Source organism: Alligator mississippiensis, chromosome 14 (genome assembly GCF_030867095.1).
Source record: "Alligator mississippiensis isolate rAllMis1 chromosome 14, rAllMis1, whole genome shotgun sequence".
In the NCBI taxonomy this organism is placed as follows: domain Eukaryota; kingdom Metazoa; phylum Chordata; order Crocodylia; family Alligatoridae; genus Alligator; species Alligator mississippiensis.
The window spans coordinates 27577388-27593712 of record NC_081837.1 but is presented as its reverse complement, the minus strand read 5'-3'; the positions used below and the strand labels follow the sequence as shown (position 1 = coordinate 27593712).

The 16325-nt window shown below is 50.7% G+C and overlaps 1 protein-coding gene across 2 annotated transcripts in view; it reads left to right on the top strand.

Moving 5' to 3' along the window:
• SEPTIN4 (septin-4) overlaps window positions 1–16325 on the top strand; it is a 72923-nt gene that overhangs the window by 31875 nt on the left and 24723 nt on the right. For both annotated transcript variants that reach the window (XM_014609845.3, XM_019486325.2), the window contains exons 4-7: window positions 6628–6751; window positions 8943–9077; window positions 9537–9654; window positions 10168–10269. In XM_014609845.3, the coding sequence (XP_014465331.1) occupies window positions 6628–6751; window positions 8943–9077; window positions 9537–9654; window positions 10168–10269 (479 nt within the window). The remainder of the gene's footprint in view (window positions 1–6627; window positions 6752–8942; window positions 9078–9536; window positions 9655–10167; window positions 10270–16325) is intronic.

The following is a 16325-nucleotide window of genomic DNA, read 5'->3' as shown; positions in this document are numbered from 1 at the left end:
GTAGTCCTTAACTTATATAGACCTTATGACCTCATTTACCTGGTCCAATGGAGGCCAGCACCTGTTGGCTGCCAGCCAACCAATTTGAAATGCATCACTGGTTGCTGGGCAGACTGGCAGAGTCTCTAGCCCCCTCCTAATCAGGTTGGCATTGCTTAACAATAGGGAGCGTAAGCCCCTTACCCAGGTATGTGATGCCAGTCACGTAGGCAGAAGGAGAAGGTTCCCCCCCTCCCTTAGGAATGTATCCAACTCAGGTTACAACTCAGGGTTACCTGAAGAGCCCATATTAACCAAATTGTCGCAGAGCAGAGTTTTTGGGGAGAGACAGATGTGGCATTCTGCCACAGACACCTACCAGTGTTAGTGAGTCACCAGATCCCCAAGGTTAGAGGGAGGAATCATCACAAAGATGTGGCTGGCAGATGATCCAGAAGCTTTTCTTGCCATGTTTAAACAGGTGGCAGAGGCATATCACATGGCCACAGGACACATGTGCTGTGAGGTTGGCCCCTTTGTTAACTGAGGAGGCACAGACCACTTACTAAGCCATGGGAGCAGACTCAGCTCAAGAATTTAGGGCCCTCAAAGTGGCCATACTGGGCCAATTTGGTCTCATGAAGGAAACTTATCACTGCCGGCTAAACCTAGACTGCAGGTTGCCTGCAGAGGTCATGGAACTGGTGGCGTTGGAACAATTCTGTACCATGTTCTCAGTAAAAGCCCAGAGATGGGTGTATCGCCACCAAGAGGCCAAGCTGGAGGAAGCTACACAGAGGGTAGAAGACTTCATGGGAATCCCGGGAAGCTGGCAGCCTACAGGCCTGAGGAAGTGAGGTCTCTGCATCAAACCAGCTGGGGGTCTAGGAAGGCCCTTGATTGGAGCATTACCTGCATCTCCTCTGGGGCCCCAGACAGGAGGAGAGCCTTTCAACCAGGTGCCTGGAGAAGAAGGCCACCTGGGGCATCCCCGCAGCCCAGGTGAAGGAAGCAAGGCACAGATGATGTGCTTCCAATGCAGGGTAAAAGGGCATAGATATTGGGACTGCCCCCAGATGGACTGTGGATACTCCCACACCTTGGTCTCAGAGGCAAGATGGGAGAACCCTGACCTGAGGGGATGTGTCAGCCTTGTAAAGACTGGGGATATCTATGTGGTTAGAATCAATAGACTCGGGCTCTGGGTAAATGTTTGTACAGTACATGAACAGTTTGTGAGTTCAACAGATGTCCCAATTAGCAAATATGTGTATATGTCACATGTATTCATGGGGATACCCAACCATACCCTAAAGTGCACCTGAGCCTGACCATTGTGAGGGGGAGGAGGGGCATATAAGCATAGTGGTGGCCCACCATCTAGCTTACCCCATGGTGGTGGGGCAAGACTGGGGCTTGATGCCCAAGCTGATCTGGTTGGTCTGGAGAATGGATAAAGTCCAGATGAGGCCCAGTCTTACAGAACCAGAGCTAGGGGAGATATTGCCCTTCTCAGACTCAGAACTTTTTGGACTGTAACCCAGGTCATGCCTATAGTGACACTGGGTCAGGTGGGAGGGCCTCACCAGTCAGAAGGTATGGTCTGGGAAGGGGGTCAGGGTGCAGTGAGATTTGGATCCCTTCCTCCCCTCCCCCACTCCAGGAAACAGAGGATCAGGAAACCTCCAGTGCTCTTCAGGAGAGTGGATTAGATCAAGATGGGGAAGGCCGAGATTCCATCGGGGTGAAAGGGAGGATCTAGTATATGCCCCTCTGTGGCTGGTTGGGATGGGCCGATAGGGCCGAAGTAGAAGTATGTTTAACAGTCTAGGACCTCCATTTTGAGCTGCAGGGGAGACCTGCCGACGAGAGTGACAGAAGACACCAGGGCCTAGCAGTCCCAACTGTTCATCTTGAAACAATACTGTTGCCAGGTGTTGAAACCTGGCATGTGACATACCCTGGGAGGTGGGGCATTTTGGGGTGGAAAAGACACAGGATAGAAAGCTGGCAAGGTTTTTTTGGCCTGGAATGTACCAGGAAATTAAAGACTATTGTATGTCCTGCCCTGAGTACCAACTGGTTGCCCCTCCAGCTTGCCCATAAGGCCCCACTAATGACTGTCCTGCTGGTTGGCATACCATTTGAGTGGGTCAGGGTGGACTTGGTGGAACCACTGGAGCCGAGTTCCAGGGGATCCAGGTTCATTTTTATCCTGGTAGACTATGCCAACTGCTACCCAAGGCAGTGATGATTCACTTGGCATCAGCTCAAATGATGGTCACAGAGCTACTACAGATTTGCAGTTGGTTTTAAAGGTTTTAATGGACCAGGGTACAGCCTTCATGTCGCAGTTACTATGGGAGTATGGGACTTATTGAACATCCATTCACTAAGAACTTCAGTGTACCATCCCCAAATGGATGGCCGATTTGAAAGATTGAACTGAACACTGAAGGCGATGTTGAGGACCTTTATATCTGAAGAACGGTGAATTTGGGCTCAGTTGTTGCCCTACCTGTTGTTCAAAAGTCTTCCATGAGCTCTTTGCACTTGAATTTACTATATGGGAGGCAGCCAGGAGATAGAGGAGGGAAGTAACAGTAAGACCCTAAGAGTAAATTACTGGAGAAGTGGCAAGGACCTTTTGAGGTCCTGAGGAGGGTAGGGCAGGTAAATATGAGGTTCACCTGGTGGGCAAATGGTGAGGGTCACAGATATACCAAGTTAAACTGCTAAAACCCTTGAAGGCTTGAGAGGCCTTTCTTGTCTCTACAAGTCTACTGGAAGCTGACCTAGAGATTCAGGATCCCCTACCATATCTGATAGTGGACCTCAAGCCAGGGGGGACATTGACTCTGACTCAATCGTCAGAAATAAAAAGCCTCCTGGAGGAATTTAAAGAGATGTTTACTGGGACTCCAGGCCAGATTAGGCTAATAGAACACCGGATTATCCTCAAGTCAGGCTGTGCCACTCAAAAGGGACACTTGAGAATCCCACCCAATTGAGGGAAATGGTAAGACAGGAAGTTAAAGAGATGTTGAACTTAGGGGTAATCGAGGAATTGGGCAGTGAGTGGAGTAGTCTGACTGTGTGGTGCCAAGGCCTGACCACACCATCTGGTTTTGCATTGACTTCCACAAAGTCAACACAGTTTCAAAATGTGACACGTACCCTATGCTCCGAATAGATGCGATGGTGAAGGGAATAGGTAATGCCAAATATATAACCACCTCGGACTTGACAAAGGGGTACTGGTAAATCCCTTTGAATCCGGCATCTTGGGAAATTACAGCCTTTGCAATACCCTGGGAGCTCTACCACTTCAAGTCCTTTACCTTTCCGGCTATGTGGAACCCTGGCAACATTTCAAAGGTTAACAGACAAAGTACTCTACCGGCACTGGACATAAACAGCCACCTGTTTAGATGATGTGGTAATATTTACCAATACATAGGCAGACCACCTTCAGCAGGCAAAAGAACCGTTGTAGTCAGCGTGGGTGGCTGGTCTAATGTCAAACCTGGCTGAGTGTCTCCTAGGGTATACTCAGCATCAAGAATGTGAACAGAATCCTCAGCCTGCAGAAAAGGGGGACTTTGGAAAACAGGTTGGCAGGGTAACTGCTGACTGACAGACTACTTTTGACAGAAACATAGAGCAAGTTCACGTCACCACAGGGATCCATGAGTTGACAGGGATCCGAGTTGGCAAGGTAAAGGCCTTGGTGGAAGCATTGGTGCCTAGAAGTAAAAAACAGGTGAAGTTGTTTCTGGACTTGGTCCGCTATTACCGATTCTTCATCCCACAATTTGCAGCCATCACACCCCCAGTGGCTGACCTGCTGAGGAAGAGAGCACCACAAAAGATTCTGTGGGCACCCAAATGCAAGACTACTTTTGGGACAGGAAAATGGCTGCTATGCGATGCACCAGTCCTGCGCAGCTCGGACTTTACAAAAGAATTAACATTACAGACAGGTGCCCTGGGTCAGCACATGCAAATGTGGACTTTTTCTCCGGGATGGGGGGCGTTGAAGAAAGAGAAGAATGTGTGCTGGACTCCACTCATGGGAAAGTGGATGTCCAGGTGCATGACTTAGTGGTGGGAGCACAGCTGTGGGTGGTTAAAAGTTATAGCATGCATTCTTAGAGTGGGTGGGAGTTGGGGGGTATGTTGGGGGTGCAAGCTGTGGCCCAGAGGAAGTTAAAAGGTCTCAATGAGCCAAACTGGGAGAGAGAGGGAAGAGGGATGATGCTGAGGGGTAGAGAAAGGACCATAGCTGTGAGTTAACCATTTCCTGGTTGTATGGTTGTTTGTTAAGTGCTGGCTTTGTTTTTTTTTCTTGTGGGGACAAGTTTGCCCCAGGAAAAAGAACTGAGTGACAGCCCACTACACTGGGATTGTCAGGTCCAGGTGATGATGAGCAAAACCATGTTTTACATAAAAAGGAGACACTACACCTTTCATTCTCAACAGGGAGGTTCTTTGTCTGTGGTGGTGGTACATCAACTATCAGTTCTGCAGTTCTCAGTTCACAGCAGATCAACTCAGTATGGTCCTTTCTACCCCTCTTGAGTGGGAGAACAAGAAATCTATTCTCTTCCAGGTGTTTATGGCATAGACCCATAGCTCCCTGAACATAGACTTGTTAGAAACCAAGAGCAACAGGAAGTGTCAGATATGTTTCAGAGCCGACTGCAGCCCCATTCACTTTCAGATGCTTTTTTGGTTTCATGGTTGGGGAATTCCTTTCCTTCCATCTCTCTTAATTCCCTAAAGCAGCAGTTCCCAAACTCTGACAGATTTCACACCACCAGTTTAAGATGATACACCAGCAAATATTTCAGTTTGACCTTAAGCACCACCAGCACATTTTTGTCATATAAAATACTTATAATAAATCTGTTAATGCATACCATTGACAGGTTGTCTGCATACCACTGGTGGTACGTGTACCACAGATTGGGAACTGCTGCCTTAAAGGATCAGGAATGTGAAACAGGTTTTGGCTCAAGTCATTTCAGTAGTGCCCATGTAGCTCAGGCAACCTGAATACCAGGACCTGCTGCTTCTGTTGAGGTCAGACCCTTTCACTTTGCCCACCATGTGGACTTGCACTCCTTTACTTCAGTGCTTGAATGCTGGATGACTCGGGCAGCTGGAGCAAGATCTTGTTATTCCCAGCAGAAGGGATTATATGGGATGTACCACCTTGTGAAGTGGTTCACATTTTGTGTTTGGTGCTAATCTAAAGGTATTTCCCCATCTCTTTCCTCTATTTTGTCTATTTTAGGTTATCTTTTAGGATTGAGGGATGCTAAAATGTCTTTTAGTTCTACTAGGGTTCCCTAGGAGGTTATTTCAGCCCATCTACCTGTTGAAGATGAACTATATTTTTCTCATCCTGTTATACTCAGGTTTTTGTAGGGTTTAGCCAAGGTTTTACCCTTTACCGAAGACCCAGTTCTGCAAGTAGAGCTAAATTTGGTCTTTACATCTTGAATTCATCAACCCTTTGAGCCACTGGCATTGTCTGTCTGTCTGTCTCTCTTATTTTAGTGACAATTTCCTTGCCAAGGAGAATGGGTGGGATTGAAGCTCTCATGGATCCCTGTGGTGATGTGAACTTGCTCTAAGTTTCTGTCAAAAGTAGTCTCTCAGTCAGCAGGTTACCCTGCCAACCTGTTTTCCAAAGCCCCACTTTTCTGCAGTCTGAGGATTCGGTTCACATTCTTGATGTTGAGAAGGTTCAAGATTTACGAGGACAGAACCTTTCCAAAAGTCTCTGCATTTATTTATAGCCATAACTGAAAGGTGTGAAGGCAGAGCTGTTTGCTCCCAGAGACTGCCAGGCTGGATCTCAGGTTCTGCTAAACTTGTTACGAGACTGCAACGGGAGAGCCACCACCTGTGCTTTGAGTCCACTCCAGCGGAGCCCAAGCTACAACCACTGTCTCCTTGTGTGGTGTTTCTAACAAGTGACAATTACAGACCAGTGACATGGAGCCCAGTCCATACCTTCATAACTTTGATAGAGCAGTGGCACAGTCAGTGTTTGCCCACAGGGATCTGAGACCCACCCCCAGGCCCTTGTGGACCCTGCTGTGAAGTCACATGTGTGTGAGGATGTGTGTGTGTGGACAACTAGTCAAAGGAGAAAATGAAGTCACCTTCTAGTATTGGGAGCTCTGAGATGTGCTGACCTACATTTGAACTCTGCTCTCCTTCCCTCTCCCGTGGCATCATTGGCTTCTAGAAGTCTGTGCTTGAGAGGGACATATACATCACCCTTTATCCCCTTGGTGTCTGGCGGGTAATGGGCAGGTGGAGGGTGAGGTGTACAACTAGACCACTTTCATGCTGAGGCATAAAAGTATACACTCAAAGGCTCAGAGGCTGAGCAACCCATGTGGAGGGTATATGTGGACAATATCTTGAAGAGTTCTGATTACTGGTAAGTAACTTCAGAATAGGGCTGAGGTGGAGGTGGTCACCAAGACTTTGCTTCCCTCATGCTTCAGCCAGTGGAGGTCCCATCTCTAAGCCAGTGAAGGTCCCACCCACTTACTCCCTTGGTTTCCAGCCCTCAAGGACAGCCACTGAGGAGTGTCAGACCACTGAAAACTGCTGTTTCTGTTCCAGAGCGCATCATGCAAACAGTGGAGATCACCAAACACGTGGTGGACATTGAGGAGAAAGGGGTCAAACTCCGCCTGACCATTGTGGATACCCCGGGCTTTGGGGATGCAGTCAACAACACTGAATGGTATGTTTTGGGGGAGAGGCAGGGCTCTGGCCAATACTGCTGCTGGAAGAATGACCATGTCCAGTTGGTCTGAAGTACCTAGGCTCACTGCGCAGCTTGGAGAGAACAGATGAGTGCTGTTCACTCGGGGCAAGCCAGGCATTTCTGAATTACCTACATTGATGTGGCTTCAGGAGTTGACTAGAGAACTGCAGGAGGAGGTGGCGAGAGAGGCAGGTTGCTTAAGGGCTGACCCTGACCTGCATAGGAGAATGTAAAAGCAGGAGTAATAGTAGCAACATGCAAAGGGGTGTCCCTGGGGATCAGCGGTAGAGTGTGTTTCTAATGTGGATATTAACAACCTAGGAGAGGGAACAGAACTGAAGTGAAGAAATCACTGGATGACACAGTGATTTGCTTCTCAGGGTGCCATATAAAGTTGGCTGTAGAGAGAGTAAATATTAATCTCTATTTGGGGCTTGTGTGACTTATTCACAAAGTACACTTGCTGTAAATGAGAAAACAGAAACCTGGCAAAACAGACCAAGAATCACTGAGACCAAGCTAAATTGTTTTGGGATGTAAAGAACCTGCTCACTTAATAACTCCAGTGTCTTAGCCCTAGCTAATACAACCCTGCTTTTGAGAAGAATTGCTTCTATTAAAACCCACCACTTTGGATTCATCTCTGTCTATAAGCCCAGCTCTTGGTGAATAACTTGAACCAAAGAAAATAATATCTAGCTGTTACAACACTTTACACCAGCAGAACTCATGGGCTTTTGCAAGAAGGTCAGTAGTATTATGCCCCTTTTTATGGATGGGGAAACTAAGGCACGGAGAGGTGAAATGGGTCTCAAGGTCACTCAGCAGGGCAGCAGCAGAACTGGAACTAGAAGCCATCTCTCCCAGGTACATTTCCAGTGCATGATTCACAATGCTATGCTAGCTAGCTTGGATGAAGGCAATAGCGAAATTCATGGAAATAATGATATTGGAGGGCTTTGGTCTGTCATCCAATTTGTGTTGCCACCTCTGCCTTGTTTGTGACTATTTGTTTTGCCAATTCTCACAAATTCATAGTGGGGCTGTTCTAGTCCCTGTTGTCAAAGCTTTCATTAGAGATCCTAATAACAGTGGAGGTCCAGAGCACAGAGTAAAGTCTAACCCCACCCTGACTAGCTTGCAGGGCTGTGCAGAGCATGGTGGTATGTTACGCTTAGGGAGCAAAAAGTGGGTCTCAGTGTTTGATCAAGCCTCAGGAAGATGTTCCTTACTGGCAGAACAGAAGGCTAAAGGATGAGCCGCCCAGGGAAGGTGTAGAGTTTGCTTCTTTGGAGGTTTTCAAGAAAATACTGGAGAGGTACCTGTCCGGGATGGTTTAGAAGCAGAGCATCCTGCACTGGTGATCCCTTCCAGTGACCTCCTATAGAGGCCTCTGAGCATCTCTTAAGCTGAATTGAATATGACTTAAAACAGTGAAGTATGAGTGAAAGACATAGAACCTGGAGTCCTAAGAAGGAGTTTTAAGTACAGAATTGTGTTTTATAGTGCTCATTTGAAGAGCAGGAAACAGAACTCATGGGCTCTGGGTTTGCATCTTGATTCACCTTCCCCCTGGGCTTCTGGATGCCTTGATTCCCTCTGCCCCACTGGGTGTGTTTTCTAACCATTAGCTAGAGGCTGGAGCTTTTTTGCATCCCAGCCCCCTGCTGCACACAGCTTTGCACAGTCATGGTCTGGTACTAGCACTGAATTTACACATTGGCAACTCTGGAGAAAAGGCAAAAGAGGATGAAAATTTCTCAGTGATGGCTCATCTCGTTACCATCTGAGGTCAGATATTGGCTTAGATTCTTTCTAATGCAGCAGCCCTTTGGTTTCTATGTTCAAGACAGGCTTAGCTTCTCTTACCTGGAGCACATTTGGAGAGTGATGAGTTATTTGTTTCCTGAAGGGCTGTGGTCACTAGGGAATTATAAACTGAGATACTTGCATTTTGCATCTGCACATTCTTTCGTAGCATCTGCTGAAACAAGTTTCAGCTCACAGGTGCTATAAACATGCACACATGCTTTGGTTAGTCTATAAGGTGGAATTCTACCCTGCCTTCTACTTGCATCTGCCAGCACAGAATGTTTTTTGAAAGGTAGGAGTATGCCTGAGGCTGGTCTGACTTGGTTCTAAGCAGCCTGTCCCATCTCTTTCCCAGCTGGAAGCCAGTGTCTGATTACATTGATCAGCAATTTGAGCAGTACTTCCGGGATGAAAGTGGCCTGAACCGGAAGAACATCCAGGACAACCGGGTGCACTGCTGCCTCTACTTCATCTCACCCTTTGGACATGGGTATGGGCAATCCAGGCACTTGCCATGCCTCCCTCCTTCCCCAAGTGTCTTATCAAGCCACCTTGCTTGCAAGTCATAGAAACATGAAAAATGTACTAACTGTCAAGACATACAGCTCCATAGGCAGATGCTGGCCCCAAGAAGATCACAGTGAGGGGGTCATAGAGTTGGAGACCACCATTGTAAGGAGGGATCACAGTGCTGGAGTCCTAACAGGATGTTGTTGTGTGAAGGCTCACTGTACTGGAGTCCCAGATAGCACTGAGGAGGGAGTACTGTACAATGGCCACAATACTAGTCTCAAGGGGGTACTGCTATGGAGAAGCTCATTGAACTGAAGTCTCAGCTGGGCAATGGCAGGGCACTGACAGGCCATGCTTGTAGGGTGCCAACACTTCCAGAGCTAGGAGGATTCACAGCCTAGATTCACACCCAGCTAATTCTGCTCTCCTTTGGCAGCCTTCGTCCCCTGGATGTCGAGTTCATGCGAGCTCTCCATCAGAGAGTAAACATAGTGCCTGTCCTGGCCAAGGCTGACACCCTGACACCCTCTGAAGTGGAGCGCAAGAAAAGCAAGGTGAGAGGGAGTTGGCTGGCCGCTGCATTTACCTCATTCACTCTTCCGTATTTCAAGCATGAGTGACACAGTCCTGTTGAGTTTTTACCCAGAAAAGAAAAATTAGGATGTTTTACATGGATGTCATTTGTGACTCATTTCAAAATTCAGCCTGGGTCTGAGGCAAGATTCCCAGTTGTCCCCTAGCTTTACTCCTTTGGGGCAGTTCTAGACCATGGGAATGAGAAGGCTGTGAGGAAATATCCCCCAAGGTGAACAAGCCCACCTGTGATCCTGCCTCTTGGCAGTGTATTAGGATGTGTGTTGTGGCTGTCTTTTTTTTTCCATTCTGTGTCAAAAAGACACAAGACAAGGTAAACAGACCTTGGAAAACAGCATAGTAGCTGGTATAGACATGAAATCTACAGTATGAAGCTACTGGGAACACAGCCAAAGGAGCTTCCCCAAAGCAGGGCTCCCATTAAAGAGGGCTGAGCTTGCGGTCTGTCAGTCATGGTCTTTGTCCCTGTCCAGATCCGGGAGGAAATTGGGCACTATGGGATCCGGATCTATCAGTTCCCTGACTGTGACTCTGATGAAGATGAGGATTTCAAGCTGCAGGACCAGGCTCTGAAGGTGAGTGGGTGAGAAGCCTCTCTCTGTTGGCCTTGGTGACTGGGTGTTGGAGGGGGACCAGCATCAGATTTGCCTGCTAGACTGCATCTACATCTCTGAGGACAGATTCTGCTGAATGTGCTATATTGTGGGGATTCCTATGTTTGGGGCAGGACAGTTGCATGGTTCAGAAGTGCAGGATCCAACTGGGAGTGAAAAGTCCCCATGAATCATCTGCTTAACTGGGAGAGAGGAACTGACATAGTTCAGGGGAAGGAGCAGGGTTTTGAACTCAGCCCCAGAGTCCCTTGAATCCCACATAGTAAAAATGGGACCACAGGGAACAGGATTAATCCAGTGAGTAAGGGGCAGTGCAAGGAAGGTAGAAATCTACCAACTGGGGGGCTGTCAAAAATCCAGCAGGCTGTAGGTAGGGCCTTTGAGGACAAGCACAGCCAGCATTGGCCAAGGGGCTACAAGAGAAGCTGCTTAGAGGCCTGCTGCCTGGAAACAGAGTAAGTGTGGGAGGTGGCCAGATGCAGGCAGACCCCTGGGAGTCTTGGAGGAAGAGCAGCCAACATTGAACAGTGGTGTCAGAACCTCATCACTGGCTGAACTGTAATCCTTGTTTTCTGGCCAGCAGAAACAATCCCTGGGCTGAGCATTCAGCTCCTCTATACCCTTGGGATAGGGAAGGGATCCAGAGCATGCCATGTGTCAATTCCAGTAAAGCATCAAGGCCCTGAATCTGCCCCTACAGCAGGGGCAAGCAATTATTTCAGGCGGAGGGTCGCTTACTGAGTTTTGGCAAGCTGTCAAGGGCCGCATGGGTAGCCCCACCCCTTGACAGGTGGTCCGCCCCCTGGTCACCATCTTGGGACTGTCCCTAACCTCTGACCTTTACCACTGGAAGTCCCTCCCCTTGCACCTAGAAGTACTCCTTTGGGGAAGAGGGTTTGACATCTTAGAATGAGGGAAAAACAAATTATATACAAAAATCAAACATCCATAATAATACATTTTAGTTTAATTTAAAAAAAAAATTGTCTTGATTTGTGAGTTTGTGCTGTATATGTAGAAGTGATTGCATAATAGCTGAAAATGCAATCTTACTCTTGTATAGTGTGTGGAGTGTGCAGGGGTTTTGGGGGTATGGGTGAGTGGGTGTGGGGTTTGTGGGGAGCTGTGAGTGGGTGGGTATGGGGGGATGTGTGTGTGTGTGTGTAAGTATGGTATTTGTGGGGTGTGGGATTGTGTGTGGGGTAGGGTATGGTTGTGGGGTTTGTGGGAAGGGTTTGAGGGTATGTGGGGGGTGCATGGGAGCCCCCTGCGTGTGCTCCCCTGAGCCGGTCAGCACCCGCCCCCACTCTGCAACAGCCTAGAACCAAAGTGCCCTGCAGCACCTCCCTGCCACTGCCAACAGCGCACAGCCCCAGTGCACCCCATGCCCACTTGGCAATGCTCAACCACGGCATGTCCTGTCATCCCTGGGCATGCAGTGGTAGTGGCAGGGACCAGCGCATGCAGCCGCGACCCTGCACGTCCTGTGCTAGCTCTGGGCTCACCCATTGGGGCTGATCAGTAGCAGCAGTGGCAGCAGCAGCTGGTTGAAAACTTCTGTTCAGCGCAGGGAAAAGCAGCCCCCCTCCCTCATCACAGCTGGGCAGCTTTCTCTGCGGCCGCCTGGAGCCTGCACCACACCAGCCTGCCCTGTAGCTCCTTCACCATCATCTCTGGGCTGCCCAGCGTGGCAGCAGTGATAGTGTGGAGCAGCTGCAGGGCAGCTCACAGGTGGCAACAAAGGAGCCACACTGCAGCCTAGCACAGCACAGGCTCTGGGCAGCTGCATCAAAAACTTCCTGGTGGGGGGGGGAGGGGAGACGCTTTCCCCCATGCAGAACAGCAGTTTCTGCCCAGCTGCTGGTGCCGCTGCTCAGCCCTGACAGATGAGCCCGGAGTCAGTGCTGGGGCCCAGGCTGAGCAGCGGTGGCATGAGACAAACTGCTGCTCAGCATGGGGGGAAAAGCGACCCCTCCCATTCCTGCTGCCAGCGCTTCCTGATGCAGCTGCTTAGAGCCTGCATGGGGCTGCCTTGTGTCTGCTCTGCACTGCCACCACTGCCCCGTGGGGCAGCCCTGAGGTGGTGGTGTGGTGGTGGAGATGCAGGACAGCCCTCCACGGGCTCCATATGCTGACCAACAGTTTGTCCCATGCTGCCACTGCTTAGCCCAGACCAGGGAGCGCAAGGCACACAGAGTCAGGGCTATGTGCACTGGTCCCTGCCTGTACTGTGGGGCTGGGATGGGGGGGACTGGGAGTGAGTATGCACAGGATGGAGCAGCAGATGAACTGGAGTACAGGGCCTGTGCCGGTGTCCTGGGGCCAGTGCCAGCAGGCCCCAGAGCGGGACAGCAGGAGCGCAGGGTCCCGGCCAGCAGGGGCTTTATGGAGCTGAGGCAGTTCCCCTCTCTCCCTGCTGGCACAGCCCAGCGCAGCTCCATAGACCCCTGCCAGCTCATACCCTGCACTCATACCCTGCACTCTGGACCCTGCACTCCTGTGTGCCCACTCACTTCCACTTTCCCCCACCCCCACCACTGCTTTCCCCAGTTTTGTGCCCACCTGCCAGCCACTGTGCACCATATGGCTCCCGGGTGCCTGGCCAGACCGCTGAAGTCAGCAGGAGCTGGCCTGGCCCCAAGGACTGGAGCTATTGCCCACAGTCCTCCCTTGTTTCATCATCCCCCTGCCCCCTCCTTACCTGAATTTCCAGCTTTGGCACAGGGAAGTATGAACATCCTCACAGTCCCCAGCCAGAAGCCTCTGCTAGGCAGGGACTTCCAGCTGGGGGGATGGGTTGGGTGGGCTTTGCTGTTGCAGGGTCCTGCCATGGATTCCCCTGAGTTCTACTGACCCTGGCTCCTGTCATCTTTGACAGGCAGTTGGGGTTGGTAAATAATACTTTTCTACATTTTTTAGGGGCCCCGTGGGCCATATTTTGCCCACCTCTGCCCTACAAGATAAACAGCAGCAGGGAAGTTCCTGACTGAACTATGGGGGGGCTGCAGCCACCCTAAAATTCTCCATAGCCCCCCTCCCCCCCCAACCCTCCTCCCAGGGCTGCCACCACCCACCCCGTGTAGCCCTGCCCTGTCGGGAAGAGCCCGCCTCACCCCGCCCCATGCAAATCTGGGGGCACATGCCCCCCCCATGCCCTCCCAGACGAGCAGCAGGAGCAGCAGTGGGTGCCACCCCACATCATCCAGCCGTGGCTCCATTCTGTGCTCTCCCCACATCATCTGGGCAGTGCTTGCACCAGCCTCTCACCCGGCCCCCAGCCCACTCCTCCCTCACCGCTGGGGCCTTGATCGGCGCCCCATCTCCCCCCAGCCCTTTCCCTCCCCTTTCCCCTTACCAGTTTCATGCAGCTCTCCACGCTGCCCAGCTGTGCTCCTTGCCATTTACATGCTGTGCTGCAGCTGCATGTATGCATGAGCCTTTTATCAGCTAAATTATCGGCCATATCAGGCCAATTTCCGATACAAACAGTTTTCTCTATCTCGGTGCCAATCTGATATCAGACCGATGTATCAGTGCACTTCTGCTGCTTAAATTGGGCTCACTGTCCCACTCCCTGCCATCCCCCCACCTTGTTGCTGTCTGTGCTGTCTGTCCTGGAAAAGCAGGCAGGGAAGGGTTAATCTGTGTGCCTGGCCACCCCTGTCACCCTGTGCCAGGCTCAGCTCAGCCCAGAGGGTAGCAGTGCAGGCAGCAGAGGCCAGGCATGCAGATTCACCCTTCCCTGCCTGCTCCCCTGGGAAAAACAGTGCAGGCAGTCACAAGTATGTGGGGCAGGGGAGAGGGGAGTCCCATGGGTGGGAAGCAGAGGAAACCCTGGAATGGGGTGGGGAGGCGGGAGGGGGGATTCTTATCTTTCAGTCTTTCAAGCTTCGCAATGCAAGACATTCTTTGTTGGGTCTGACCTGACCTAACCCTTTGTCAGACCTGATGAAGGTCTTGCATTGGAAACCTTGAAAAACTTTATCTTAACTACAGAGCTGATCCAATAAAAACTTTCACACTAAGAAATTCTTGCTACTCACATATATCTACACTACCTTACAGTTAGAGCAACGATTGTGCAGGGAATACAGCATCATTAGGCACATCTGCATGCGCTATTAATTTGCAGTATGATTATAAGCCTACTGTGGGAGCAGATGTGCTCCTACTGGCTGGGGACAGACATTACACATAAACTGGTTTAAGTGATCAGAAACTGGTTTAAACCTGTAACAGAACAGTCATTCAGTGCACATAAACCAGTTTCAAAATGGCTGAAACCAGTTTGAGATAAACCTGGTTCAAGAGCCTGGGTAGCTCAGTCAGTAGAACATCAGCCTTAACTGATTTGATTCAAACCGGTTTATGCAATGTCTGTCCCAGCCCCCTTGCTGGTTTAAGTTCAACTAGAGATTCCCAGCATCCCAGAATGCTGTCTGGGCTGGGCCCGCCCCTCTGCTCCCCAGCCCAAGCAGGGAAAGGCAGGAGTGGGGGGTCTGGCCAGGGAGGGGTTTAATTCCCCCTCTCTATCCCACCAGCAGGGACCCAGGCTGGGTCTGCCAGGCTCTCCCCACTCACTGCTGCAGCAGCAGGGCACCATGGCCCCTGAGGCAGAATAAGGCAGGGAGGAAAGTTAGTCTCCCCTCTACCCCTACTGGCAGTCAGGTCTGCCCACTGTCACCACTGCCATGCTCGCTCGCTGAAGGGGAATAGGTCTCTTGCTGTCTCCTCTGCTGGATGCCGGAGGGAGGAGGAATAACCCCATCCCTGCACCTGCAAGGGGCCCTGTCTGACCATGCGACCACCCCACTGCTATAGGGATGGAGTTCCCTGCCACATCCCTTTCTCAGCCTCTGGGCTGGCTGAGACCAGCAAAGCGTGTCGCGGGGAAGAAGCCCACAGTGGGGCTTGGCTCTGCCCCCAAAGCTGGGAGCCATGCTCCCCTCTCAGCTGGCCCAGAGGATGAGAAGGGGATGTGGCAGGGGACTTCAGTTTCTCCTCTCCCTCCTTCCCCCCTCCCCTCAGCCCCAGTACCAGCAGTGGCCACTCAGTCTGTTCTGTGCTCGGGCCAGGCCCCTCCCAGCAGGAGGGGGCTTACTGGGGGTGGGCAGTTGTTTTGGGCACAGGGCCGCTTACCGAGTTTTGGCAAGCTGTCGAGGGCCTTGACAGGTGCCCCATGCCCAAATCATTATCTTTGGACTGGAAGTCCCACCCCTGACCTTTGCCACTGTAAGTCCCTCTCCTTGGCCCCAGAAATACCGCTTTTAGCAAGGGGTTTTGTCATCTTGGAACCAGAAAAATACCAACTTACATTCTAAAAACCGAACATTTAAAACATTAATTAATTTGATTTCAAAAAATATTTTTGTCCTGGTTTACATGCATTTGTGTACTGTACATAGAGTTGATTGCACAATAGCTTAAAATGAAGTCTTATTCCCGTATGTTGTGGGGGGTGGGTATAGATTTGTGGGGGAATGTGGGTATGTGGGGTGAGGGAGCACATGGGTATGTGTATGGATACGTGGGGTGTGGGGGGAGGGTGGCTGGGTTGTGTGAGGGGGGTGTGGGTGTGGGAGTCTGCATTTATAGCAGTGCAAGGTGGGGGTGCATATGTATGGTGGGGTGTGTGTGGGACTCGCTCAGCAAACACACGCACACGCTCTGCCCCTGCCTACACACACTCTGCCCCTGCATAGGCTGGGCATACACCCCTACATGCACACGCACACTGCCCCTGCCTGCATGTACGCACACACCCCTGTACCGGCATGGCACTGTGTTCCCCAGTCCAGCCATGAAGCCAGGAGCCAGTGGTACTGGAGCAGGGTGGGGGCAGGAAGCAGGGAAATAGTTGAGGGTGGTCAGGGCTGCTGGGTCCTACTGGCCCTGTCTCCTGTTATCTTTGATAGGCAGCCAGGAGCAGATAAATATTTTCTAAATTTTTAGGGGTCCCACGAGCTGGATAGAATGGCCTGGTGAGCTCAATCCAGCCCACAGGCCATATTTTGCCC